Source organism: Podarcis vaucheri (genome assembly GCF_965113315.1).
Source record: "Podarcis vaucheri genome assembly, chromosome: 2".
Classification (NCBI taxonomy): Eukaryota; Metazoa; Chordata; class Lepidosauria; order Squamata; family Lacertidae; genus Podarcis; species Podarcis vaucheri.
The window spans coordinates 14,892,815-14,905,512 of record NC_138760.1 but is presented as its reverse complement, the minus strand read 5'-3'; the positions used below and the strand labels follow the sequence as shown (position 1 = coordinate 14,905,512).

Sequence of the window (12,698 nt, the reverse complement as noted above, 5' to 3'; positions counted from 1 at the left end):
AATCCGTCAGTGGGCGTTTCTTGAACCTCTTCCAACATACGTAAAAGTTGTTTGACACCCAGTCTCCTCCTCCTCTCACTGCGCAGGAGTCTTCTGCGCAGGGAAGGCGTGGGTAGCGGAGGACCCGGGCTCTCCTCACTGATGTCTAGTGAAGAGTCCTGGAGCCCTCTCTCCAATTCCCCCGTCTGCCCCCCTTCATCCCTGGTGTTGCACTGATTGGATTCCCCCTCTACTGAGCTGTTTCTCCCCCTGCTGCTGGGTCCTTTGCCAGCATCATCTGGGAGCCTCCCCTTCGCCTCTCCCTCCGATGTCAGTTCCCTGACAACACCATTACATAAGAACAACCCCCAAGATTATGTTGTGAAAATGAGCCCTGACAGCCTTACCTTTTCAGAGGCATCCATCCCTTTCCTTACACCTTCCTCAAGCATGATTTGGAATGCTTTCTGCAAGAACTCTTCACCTGCCACCTTATCCAAGGCAGGACACAACAGGGCATTATGTTCTGCCATTGTCAGCCACACCTCCTATGCAGGTCTCTGCAGATTTGGGCAACGTGAAGCAATAAGTCAGATCACACTCAAAATCTTGTACAGTGGTGCCCCACAAGACAAATGCCTCGCAAGACGGAAAACTCGCTAGACGAAAGAGTTTTCCGTTTTGGAGGTGCTTCGCAAAACGAATCTCCTATGGGCTTGCTGCGCAAGACGACAATGTCTTGCGAGTTCCTGCTGGGTTTTTTTCACCTTCCCCCCCTTTTCTAAGCCGCTAAGCTGCTTATCAGCTGATCCAATCAGCAGATAAGCCGCTAAAAGCAGCTAAAAGTCGCTAATAGTGCTAAGCCGCTTATCAGCTGATCCGATCAGCAGATAAGCCTCTAAAAGCCTCTAAAAGCCTCTATTAGCGCTAATAGCGCTAATCTGCAAATCCTTCAATGGGCTTGCTTCGCAAGACGAAAAAAACCGCTAGACGAAGAGAATCACAGAACGGATTCTTTTCGTCTTGTGAGGCACCACTGTAAAACATTTCTAGATAGTTATGATGAACCGGTATACAATTTCTGTTACATGAATGAACGAAAAAACAAATAAATAAAAGGTATATCATTTCATTGCTGTGTTATATAGCCCACTGCAGCGAGTTACTGCGATCTATACCACGTTCCTGATCTGAAACATCACTCTTTACTTTTGCATGGGGAAAGTTTAAGTTAAAGGTGAAGGACCCCTGACAGTTAAGTCCCATTGCAGGGGCCATCCAGAATATGCAATTGGGTAAATCTCTAGGTCTGGATGGACTGACTTCAAGATACTATAGATCCCTGAAAGAATGGATAATACAGCCATTAAAAGAAGTTTGTAATGGAATATTGGAAGGGGAAAGGGCGCCAGAGTCGTGGAAGGAAGCTTTCATTACACTTATACCGAAAGTAGAGTCTGAGAAGACACAGCTTAAGAATTACCGCCCCATATCTTTGCTTAATGTGGATTACAAATTTTTTGCAGATATTTTGGCTAAAAGATTAAAAAAAGGTACTAGTAGAAGAAATCCATAAAGACCAAGCCGGTTTTCTCCCGGGCAGACACTTGTCTGACAACATGAGGAATATAATTAACATTCTAGAAAAGTTACAAGTGAATATTAATACTAAAGCAGTTTTGATATTTGTGGACGCGGAGAAAGCCTTTTACAATATTTCTTGGAGTTTTATGAAGAAAAATCTACAGGGGATGGGGGTTGGTCAAGGTTTTGAAAATGGTATAGGTGCAATTTATTCAGAACAAAAGGCTAAATTAATTGTGAACGATGTAGTGACGGAAGAATTTAAGATAGAGAAAGGAACACGACAAGGTTGCCCAATCTCTCCATTGCTTTTTATATCGGTCCTGGAAGTTCTTTTAAACATGATTAGGGGGGACCAAACAGTTAAAGGTATACAAGTTGGAGCTAAACAGTACAAACTGAAAGCATTTGCTGATGATCTGGTATTGACATTACAGGAGCCAGAATCTAGTACCAAAAGAGTACTGGAACTGATCCAAGAATTTGGACAAGTAGCGGGATTTAAGTTGAATAAGATGAAAACTAAAGTTTTAGAGAAAAATTTAACAGTGACGGAGAGAGAAAGGTTTCAGAAAGAGACAGGATTAACATTGGTTAAGAAAGTGAAATACCTAGGGGTTAACATGACTGCTAAGAATGTGAATCTGTTTAAGGATAACTATGAAAAATGTTGGACGGAAGTGAAAAAGGATCTAGAAATATGGTCAAATCTGAAGTTATCATTGCTAGGCCGAATTGCTGCGATAAAGATGAATGTATTGCCAAGGATGTTGTTTTTGTTTCAAACATTGCAAATATTAGATAAAATGGAGTGTTTCAAGAAGTGGCAAAGAGATATCTCTAGATTTGTCTGGCAGGGCAAGAAACCTTGAATAAAATTTAAGATATTAACTGAGGCTAAGGAAAGAGGTGGATTCGCCCTGCCAGACTTAAAACTTTATTATGAATCAGCTGCTTTTTGCTGGCTGAGAGAATGGATGCTTCTTGAGAACACTGATGTGTTGGACTTAGAAGGCTTTAATAATGTCTTTGGGTGGCATGCATAACTGTGGTATGATAAGGTCAAAGCACATAAAGCGTTTAAAAACCATATTGTCAGAAAAGCACTGTTTAATGTTTGGATAAGATATAAGGATTTGCTTGAGAATAAAACCCCAAGGTGGCTGTCACCAATGGAAGCGAAGGCTCAGAAATAGCTCAATATGGAGGCTAAATGGCCGAAATATTGGGAAATTTTGGAACAAGAGGGAGACAGATTAAAACTGCAGAGTTTTGAAAAATTAAAAAATAGAGTGCGAGATTGGCTTCATTATTATCAGATAATGGAGGCATATAATTTGGATTAAAAAATTGGCTTCCAGGTGGAAAAATCAAAATTGGAAACAGAACTGTTAGACTCCAAAACTAAGAATTTGTCAAGAATGTATAATTTGCTGTTGAAATGGAATACTCAGGATGAAACGGTGAAATCTGTTATGATTAAATGGGCACAAGATGTTGGACATAACATTATGGTGGCTGACTGGGAACAGTTATGGACCACAGGTATGAAGTTCACGGCATGTAATGCCTTAAGAGAGAATATAATGAAAATGATATACAGGTGGTACATGACACCAGTCAAGCTTGCGAAAATTTATCACTTGCCCAATAATAAATGCTGGAAATGTAAAGAGACGGAAGGTACATTCTTGCACCTTTGGTGGACATGCCCAAGGATTAAGGCTTTCTGGGAGATGATCTATAACGAAATGAAAAAGGTATTTAAATATACCTTTCTGAAGAAACCAGAGGCCTTTCTCCTGTGCATGGTTGGCGAATTGGTGCCAAAGAAGGACAGAACTTTCTTTATGTATGCCACAACAGCAGCAAGAATACTTATTGCAAAGTATTGGAAGACACAAGATCTACCCACTCTGGAAGAATGGCAGATGAAGGTGATAGACTATATGGAACTGGCGGAAATGACTGGCAGAATCCGAGACCAGGGAGAAGAGTCGGTGGAGGAAGATTGGAATAAATTTAAGGACTATTTACAGAAACAATGTAAAATTAATGAATGTTAGAATGATGTTGGAATGAATCTATGTGATTTTAGGAATAATGTATCAAAGATTTAAGAAAAATAGACTGTTAATTGGTAAAAAGAGGGAAAGTAAACTTATATTAAGATAAAGATAAATTTTCAGGATAAAAATTTTGAAGAGAGGGAAAGGATTTGCTGAAATGGATAATTGACTTAGAATACAAAAAAGGGAGGTGTGAGGAGGTCAGGGAAACAAGCAAATGAAAGATAAATTATGGGAAGGCTCGATTTTTTAAAAAATTGTTTCTATTTTTCTGTTTTTTTATTGTGATGTGTTGTTTTGCTATTGTTTAATTTGGTGTTTTTTCTTTTGCCTTTTTGTAAACGTAAAACCTTAATAAATACTATTTAAAAAAAAGACAGTTAAGTCCCATTGCAAACAACTCTGTGGTTGCTGCACTCATCTCGCTTTACTGGCCGAGGGAGCCGACGTTTGTCCGCAGTTTTTCCCGGTCATGTGGCCACCATGACTAAGCTGCTTCTGGCAAAACCAGAACAGCGCACGGAAACACCGTTTACCTTCCCGCCAGAGCGGTACCTATTTATCTACTTGCACTTTGACGTGCTTTCGAAATGCTAGGTTGGCAGGAGCTGGGACCGAACAACGGGAGCTCACCCCGTCGCAGAGATTCGAACCGCCGACCTTCTGATCGGCAAGCCCAAGGCTCCGCGGTTTAGATCACAGCGCCACCTGCGTCCCTTGGGGAAAGTTAGTACTTTTTTTTAAAAGGAACTACCGTAAATTTCGCTCTATAACACACAGATTTTTTCTCCTAAAAAGTAAGGTGAAATGTCTGTGCGTGTTATTGAGCGAATGTGTGGTCCCTGGAGCCTAATGGCGCGAGTGGAGGCAAAAATCAAATCGTGTCTCGGAGAAGGGAAACCTGAAAAGAGCAAGTGGCTGCGTTCCTGCATTCTGCCTCAGGGTCTTACTGCCCACCCTCCTCTGTTTTGTTGCTGTGTTTGCTGAAACGGAACAAAGAGCAGGGAAAGCCCCTCCCCTCCAGGCAAGAAGAGAGGAAAGCAGAGCGTCCCTCTAATTCCTCTCCATGCTCCGGAGGGAACAATGTTTGTGAAGGGAAGAGAAATTACAGGTTCAGCTTAAAATTCTGATTTGACTTTCTGCTTTTTGTTTTTGGAGACACACAGCATTCAAATATGCTTTCTTCCATTTAAAAGGATGAAATCCTTAAACAGTGTTTTGCCTGTAAATTCATGCGATCTGGAAGATTACAGTGTCTGTACCTCTTAAGGGATGGCAAAGCTTAGGTTTCGCTGCTAAAGAGTTCTTAATGCAGTTAAAATGCTTTCTTCTGTCAAGGCAATAAAAAAAAAAATATCAGGCAGCCGGAAAACATGCAGGTGGGAGGGAGAGAGAGAGAGAGAGCGCTGGCTGGCTTGTGTGGGTGGGTGGGTGGGTGGATGGAAACTTTTGCCTTCCTTTCCTCACGTTATAGCCCTCTCCTGCATTCTTAGCCAGCTGCTTCTCTGCACACCCCTCTCCTCGTCCCTTCTGTGTTTTTCCTTCCCTTCCCACTTAAAATGTGGTTACAAAGCATGGATCCACATGGATCCTCAGGATCTTTGCATTGGGTCACCCCAAATTCACCATCAGAGAACATAGCATGTCCATGGCTACAGCCTGCCCCCCCCAAATCACGCACCCACTGTTGCCTGGGGCTGCAATGGTGCAAAAATGTGGTTACAAAGCATGGATCCACAGGGATTCTCAGGATCTTTGCATTGGGTCACCCCAAATTCACCATCAGATCACATAGCATGTCCATGGCTACAGCCTGCCCCCCAAAAATCACGCACCCACTGTTGCCTGGGGCTGCAATGGTGCAAAAACGTGGTTACAAAGCATGGATCCACAGGGATTCTCAGGATTTTTGCATTGGGTCACCCCAAATTCACCATCAGAGAACATAGCATGTCCATGGCTACAGCCTGCCCCCCCCAATCACGCACCCACTGTTGCCTGGGGCTGCAATGGTGCAAAAACGTGGTTACAAAGCATGGATCCACAGGGATTCTCAGGATTTTTGCATTGGGTCACCCCAAATTCACCATCAGATCACATATCTGTGGCCACAGCATGAAGCACAAAAATGATACGTCCACTGTTTCATTCAGAATGTTTTTTCCCTTGTTTTCCTCCTCTAAAAACGATGTGCGTGTTATGGTCAGGTGCGTGTTATAGAGCGAAAAATACGGTAGCTCCCTCAACCCTTGTCTATGCTAATTTACAGTGCAATCATAGGCAACTTCATTCAGAAGCAGGTCCCACTGAATTCAATGGGACTTACTTCCAGGTAACAGAATCGTAGCGTTAAAGGAATATCCCTCCCCTCTTTGCATTATTACAGTTCAGAAAAGTTCGCCTCACCCTAAAAATGGCAACCAGTAAGGCTTTATCCTGCTCCAAGTGCACACACCACTTTAAAGCGTATATTTGCAGCCACACTTACTTTTTAAAAAATGGAAATTGATATTTTCAGTATAACAAACTCTGTGTCAACCATCACATTCTATACCACCCTAATGATTACTAGAGCCACCTCCCTCTGGCCCTGGTTGTAGCTTGATGGTTTCATCACCCAAAGTGCCACTCATTTGACCGGACCTCTTTGCTGTTTCTCTCTGGGTTTTCTCTGTCTTGACTCTCCTTTGGCGTCCAGAAGCCCTCTGCCCTCCAAATAGTATTCAGGACGACTTCCTTGCTTTCCTCAGAGGGATCATTCCAGAAAGAGCATGAAATCCACTCCTTTGGTCTCGTCTAAAACCAAGCTCTTGTTAGCTGTGAAAACTCTTACACAGATAGATCACCTTGCAGAGGTTATTTCCCCATGTCACTGGAATGTGGCGTGGGAGAGGGGGGTTGAGGACAGCAGACATTACGCCCAATTGCTATGGTTACCTGCTCAATCCTGCACGGATCTCCACTGATTTCAGGGACAAAGTACAAAGGCAGTATAACCTGTGATACACTGACAAGTATCATTATGTACACCAGAGGTAGTCAACCTTTTTATACCTGCCGCCCACTAATGCATCTTTCTTGATGGTAAAGTTTCCTTCCCGCCCACCAGTGCTCAATGGATTCAGCTTCTGCCGTAGAACCCGCTACCGCCCACCTGGAATCCTGAAACGCTCACTAGTGGGTTGACAACCCCTGGAGTACATGTACAAACCAGGCAGGTGTGCTTCTCATGTCAGAAAAGCAATTTATTTCAGGTACTGAGCTGCTTCGTGCCGTTTTGTTTTGCTTTGCTTTGCTTTGCTTTGTTTTGTCTTGTTTTGTTTTGCTTAGCACTAAAAGTTCAGGATGAGTCCTGCTAAGGGCTTTTTGAGATGCCAAACAAAGCACTTGCAACCATATTTGCCAATAGCAGCATTAGCTGTGTGTGCAAACAATTGTTCTACATCGCATATTCTCATCTAATAGGGACAGTATGTGAGAATAGGGTTGCCAGCTCCAGTGGCGTAGTGTGGGGGGTGCCAGGGGTGCTGGCCGCACCGGGCGCAACATCTGGGGGGGGGCGCGCTCGCTGCCTCCGGAGTCGCCGAAGAGCCTCGGGCGCAGGCTGTAGCGGAGCCGCATGTCTCGCGGAACCGACGAGCTGTGCGCGCGTCCGAGCTGAAGGCGCCCGGCAGGCAGCGGCTCTCAGCGCTCGCCGCGGAGGACGCGCCAGGCAGCCCCTCCTCACAGCCCCGCCTCCGCCGGTGCTGCTGCAGCTGCTGGGCCGTTGCATTTTCCTCGCCTCTCTGCCCCCTCCTCCTCCGGGCAAGCGGCGTCGTTTGGGCGGCAGCGGGGGGCGCAAATTACTTGCCTTGCCCCGGGTTAGGGGGCGCAAATTACTTGCGTTGCCCTGGGTGCTGACAACTCACGCTACGCCGCTGGCCAGCTCTGGGCCTGAGCTTTATCAGCAACTGAATCTCTATTTGTTTGGTTGTAAGTCACTTGGTGTTGCCCTGAACAAGATAAACTAACAAATTTAACAAAAATAAAAAATAATAGCAATATGATTCTTCCCTCCATGCAGTGAAAAGCTCCACCAGCTGACTTAGAGGAAGCCCTGGAGTAAGGAATGTTGAAATTAACTGGAGGATTGTGCAATTCTTGTTAAGTGATTCAGTTTGTGTCCTGTAGCACAGGATGTCCTCAGCCTTATCTGACTTGCAGAGCCATAAAATAAATTGCTATTGGCTGTTACTGTTGTCCCGCACCTAGACTTGTGTTTATAGCAAATTATGTACTAGTTCTCCTTCCTCGCAGTTCACTTAAGGCAGGGATATTTCAACAACAGAGTTTTAAAGTAGTGACAAAGTGGTGGGTTTTCTAGATTAGAACATGCGTCACTCTTCACTCTCACAGTTAAAAAGATAAGAGTGCTATCCAGTTAAATAATACTGAATTTGAGCCCAATGATTTTGATGAGTATTCCAAGTATTATCTGATTGACTATCACCCTACGTGCATATCTATTTCTTTCTAACAGTTCCCTGAACACGAAAAGGGTGTTAGAGATAATTCAACAATTTGGCCAGGTAGCTGGATTTAAACTGAATAAACAAAAAACTAAAGTCTTAGGAAAAAACTTAACAGATATGGAGAAGGAGAAATTTCAAGAAGAGACAGGTTTGACGGTGGTTAAGAAGGTGAAATACCTAGGGGTTTATTTGACATCTAAAAATTTGAATTTGTATAAGGACAACTACAAAAAATGTTGGTTAGAAATTAAAAAAGATCTAGAAATATGGTCAAATTTGAAATTGTCAATGTTAGGCCGAATTGCAGTTATTAAGATGAATGTATTGCCTAGAATGTTATTTTTGTTTCAAACTTTGCAGATTCTTGACAAGATGGACTGTTTCAAGAGGTGGCAGAAAGACATTGCGAAATTTGTCTGGCAGGGCAAAAAGCCCAGAATAAAATTTATAGTACTTACAGATGCAAAAGAAAGAGGGGGATTTGCCCTGCCGGACTTAAAACTGTACTATGAAGCAGCAGCGTTTTGCTGGTTGAAAGAATGGATGCTCCTCGAGAATACAGATATCTTGGATTTAGAAGGTTTTGATAATATGTTTGGCTGGCATGCATATTTATGGTATGACAAAGTCAAAGTGCACAGGGCCTTTAAAAATCACATTGTCAGAAAAGCGTTGTTTAATGTTTGGATAAGATATAAAGATTTGTTGGAAAACAAAACCCCTAGATGGTTGTCACCCTTGGAGGCTAAGGCACTGAAGAAACTCAATATGGAGGTCGGATGGCCAAAGTATTGGGAGATTTTGGAACAAGATGGAGACAAATTGAAATTACAGAGTCATGAGAAAATGAAACCTAAAGTACGAGATTGGCTCCATTATTATCAAATAATGGAGGTCTATAAACAAGACAGGAAAATTGGCTTCCAGGTGGAAAAATCAAAATTAGAGACTGAACTGTTAGAACCCAATACTAAGAATTTGTCAAGAATGTATAATTTGCTGTTGAAATGGAATACACAAGATGAAACAGTTAAATCAGCCATGATTAAGTGGGCACAGGATATTGGTCACAACATTATGTTTGCTGACTGGGAAAGGTTGTGGAACACCGGTATTAAATTCACGGCATGTAATGCCTTAAAGGAAAATATTATGAAAATGATTTACAGGTGGTACATGACACCAGTCAAGCTAGCAAAAATTTACCATTTGCCTGATAATAAATGTTGGAAATGTAAAGAAACTGAAGGTACTTTCTATCATCTTTGGTGGACATGCCCGAAGATTAAGGCTTTCTGGGAAATGATATATAATGAAATGAAAAAGGTACTTAAATGTACTTTCCCTAAGAAACCAGAGGCCTTTCTCTTGGGCATTGTCAGCCAGTTGGTGTCAAAGAAAGACAGAACTTTCTTTATGTATGCAACAACAGTAGCAAGAATACTCATCACAAAGTATTGGAAGACACAAGATCTACCCACCTTGGAAGAATGGCAGATGAAAGTGATGGACTATATGACATTGGCCGAGATGACTGACAGAATCCGTGACCAGGGAAAAGAGACGGTGGAAGAAGAATGGAAGAAATTTAAAATTTACCTTAAGGACTACTATAAACTTGATGAATGCTAGAATGTCGAGGTTTTGAGAAAGAAAGGGTTACAGTGATATAAGATTAGATTAAAGAAAAGACTAAGAGGACAGAGGTTGGACAGAAATATTTAGAAGTTGCTAAAAAATTTCGGACATTGGGATGCAGAAAGGGGAGGTATGGGGGAGTCTGAGAAAAGAGGTTTATGGAAAAAATGTTATGAAACTATACGTGTTTGTATGTCTTATTATATGTTTGTTTGTCTTAAAAAATTTTGTAAAACCAATAAAAAATTTATATAAAAAAAAACAGTTCCCTGAACAAAGGGTGAACAATCCCTTCTTGCAACTGCTGAATAGCTCAGGTAAGAGTTGAGCATCAAGGATGCTTTTGTGGGCAATGCAGCTTGCACGCGATGCATCAGTACACTCAAGATGCCACCATTACCCTGTACAGTAGCAGACAAAGACCAACTTCATCATGTGACAGCTTCTGACTGATCAGCTTGACTTTCAGCATAAGAAGCTATTTTTTTCAGATGCTTCTGCTTCTCCTAACACATACTCAGTGCCGGATTTATGTATAGCCTAAGTAGGCTGAAGCCTAGGGCCTCTAAATCTAGGGGGCCACGCCAGCCCTCCCGCTGCCCAGCAGGCGGTCTCCCCTCTCCCAAAATTGCAAACCCAAGACTTCATGCAAGGGCAGGACAACTCAGGCCCAGCAACTATTAGACTCAGGGCTAGCCAGTGAGGCCCAATTTGAAGCAGTGGGGCGCAACTTGATTATTATTATTTTTTTGTAGGGCCCCAGTTCACAGCCAAAGTCTGCAAAAATTTATAGATATAAATAAAATCCATCTAGATTGCCCTGGTGCAGGGGGCTCCTTAGGAGCGGCTCGCAGGGCCCAATTTGGCCCAATTGCTCCAATTGCCTTAAGGTCAGCCCTGATGAGACTGTGCAGGGGTTGGACTGACAAGCCCTGCACCTTCTAGGTCCCTGGTGTCACCATTCAGAGTACAGGTCTCAAGGACTTGTTATGGAAATAAAGGCGGGGCACTTATTGGAAATCAGTTTTGTCACCTCTTCCCCCCAAAACCACGAGACAATGAGCCCAGCCACCTTTTATTCATGGTCGCATAAGCACTACACTAAAGCATGGCCATAAACCTGTACGTTCAACCACTGAAATATACACCCAATATGTAGCAATGGAGATTTATGTTACTACTTTATGAATGAATACTGTGTTTTATGAATGGACTGTATTTTGTGAATTACCTAAGAGCCACCAATAGGGAGTTCTAGAATCTGACAGCTAACCAATTGGGTACTACCAAACAGCGACCCCTATTGCTGAAAGCAGGTAACCAGCAGGGGATGCTTCAGCTCAGCCTTTGCACTGTTGACTGAACACCCTCTGCTGTGCAGATAATGGAGAAAGCTTGTAAATTGTATCCCTTCTGGCATCCTGGCCAACTCTATTACGCTGGTGTAAACCCTGGTGCACCAGAAGCACAGAATAGCAGCAAATAAAATCCGCTCATATGTCAGCAACTGATAAGACTGGTCAACCAGTTCTTCCAAAGTCTTCCTAAATTATAAAGCTCCAAAATACAGCCAGTAGAGAGCAGGTCTGGGAAGAGCGAGGCATACAATGGGCACCACCAGTGAAAAGGCCCTGCTCCATATAACTCCTGTCATTTGATAGAGCGCCCACTTGCCCTCCTTCTTGACATGGAATGCTCTCTATTAGAGTCTCCAGGTCCAGTACAAAGACCATAAGAAGGGAGAGCAGGGACCTTTAAGTTCCCAACAGCTGTTAATCAAGAAAGCAAGCAAGCACACAGGTCACCTTTGTCACAGTCAGGATGCCTATGTCCTGGCCAGGCCTGCACCCAACCTTGTTTTTGTACAATCTTGTTTGTCCTCAGTAACCAAAATTATATTATTAACATATACAAGCAGTAAAGTTGTATTCCTTCATTTGCAATGAATCTTACAAAACAAAGTGGCACTAATAAAGAAAAGTTCCAGGGTGGCAACAGAAAGCAAACTAAAAATGCTTTTGCAGTTCATCAAAACTATCCAGCAATATCAAGTTATAGGAAAACTGGTGCTATTAACAGTAATCCTTCTAGCTGGTTAATTGGTTTGGCAACTTCCATGCACATGACCTCTGATGCTAATTATTTCCCCCAAGAGTTAAATAATAACTAATCAGAGGCAGCTACAGGGAGAGCTATGAGATTCAGGTGAGGGTCAGATGCCTTGACAATCCCAGCAGGTATATAAGAGGCCTGCGGCCTGCCCACAAAACGTTTACAAAGTTCAGTTATTGCAAAAGTTTTTCAGTGTTAATTTTATGCATTTTTAAAAATCACCATGGTATTTAACAATAATATCTTATGTCCTTTAGAGGAGAAATTGTGAATTGTAGAATTTTAAATACCCGTCATCATCCTTGGCTTCACTCAATTTTGTTTACAACAAACTTCCATTTTCTTTCACCACAAGTGGAATAGCCTAGGGCCTCTCTTCATCTAAATCCGGCCCTGTACATACTGCACAAGGAACCAGACAAGTTGCATCTGAGCTGTCCCAAGGTGGAAGTAAATATCTAGGCATAGATAAGCATACCTAACTTGAGACGGACGAAAATACACAAAATGACACTCAATAAAGATCAATATGCAAGGTTAAGAAGTTCAGGTTTAAAGCATAGGAGAGCAGATTGTTGAAAATCAGGGATGTGGAACCCATCGACCACCAGATGATGTTGGACAATAACTCCCATCATCCCTAGCTAGCAGAACCAGTGGCCAGGGATGATGGGAAATGTATTCCAAAAACAGCTGGAGATCCACGTTTGGGAAACCTTGGACTGCACCATCCCTGACCACTGGTCATAGATTATGGGTTTTGTAGTCCATCAGCATCTGGAAGGCCACAGGTTCCTCATACAGT

General features: G+C 42.7%; 1 protein-coding gene and 1 long non-coding RNA gene across 4 annotated transcripts in view; one reads left to right on the top strand and one right to left on the bottom strand.

Annotated features, from left to right (window-relative positions):
* CSAD (cysteine sulfinic acid decarboxylase) overlaps positions 1–12,698 on the bottom strand; it is a 44,863-nt gene that overhangs the window by 31,160 nt on the left and 1,005 nt on the right. For 2 of the 3 annotated variants that reach the window (XM_082212603.1, XM_082212604.1), the window contains exon 2: positions 387–539. In XM_082212603.1, coding sequence (XP_082068729.1) covers positions 387–512 — 126 coding nt within the window. In that variant the 5' untranslated portion in view covers positions 513–539. Of the gene's footprint in view, positions 1–386; positions 540–6,275; positions 6,516–12,698 lie in introns of those variants that run through there. The other variant, XM_082212602.1, reaches the window with a different exon arrangement.
* On the top strand, positions 6,837–7,865 carry LOC309526741. The gene is made up of 2 exons (XR_014216899.1): positions 6,837–7,138; positions 7,571–7,865. It is a non-coding gene; the product is annotated as an uncharacterized lncRNA (long non-coding RNA).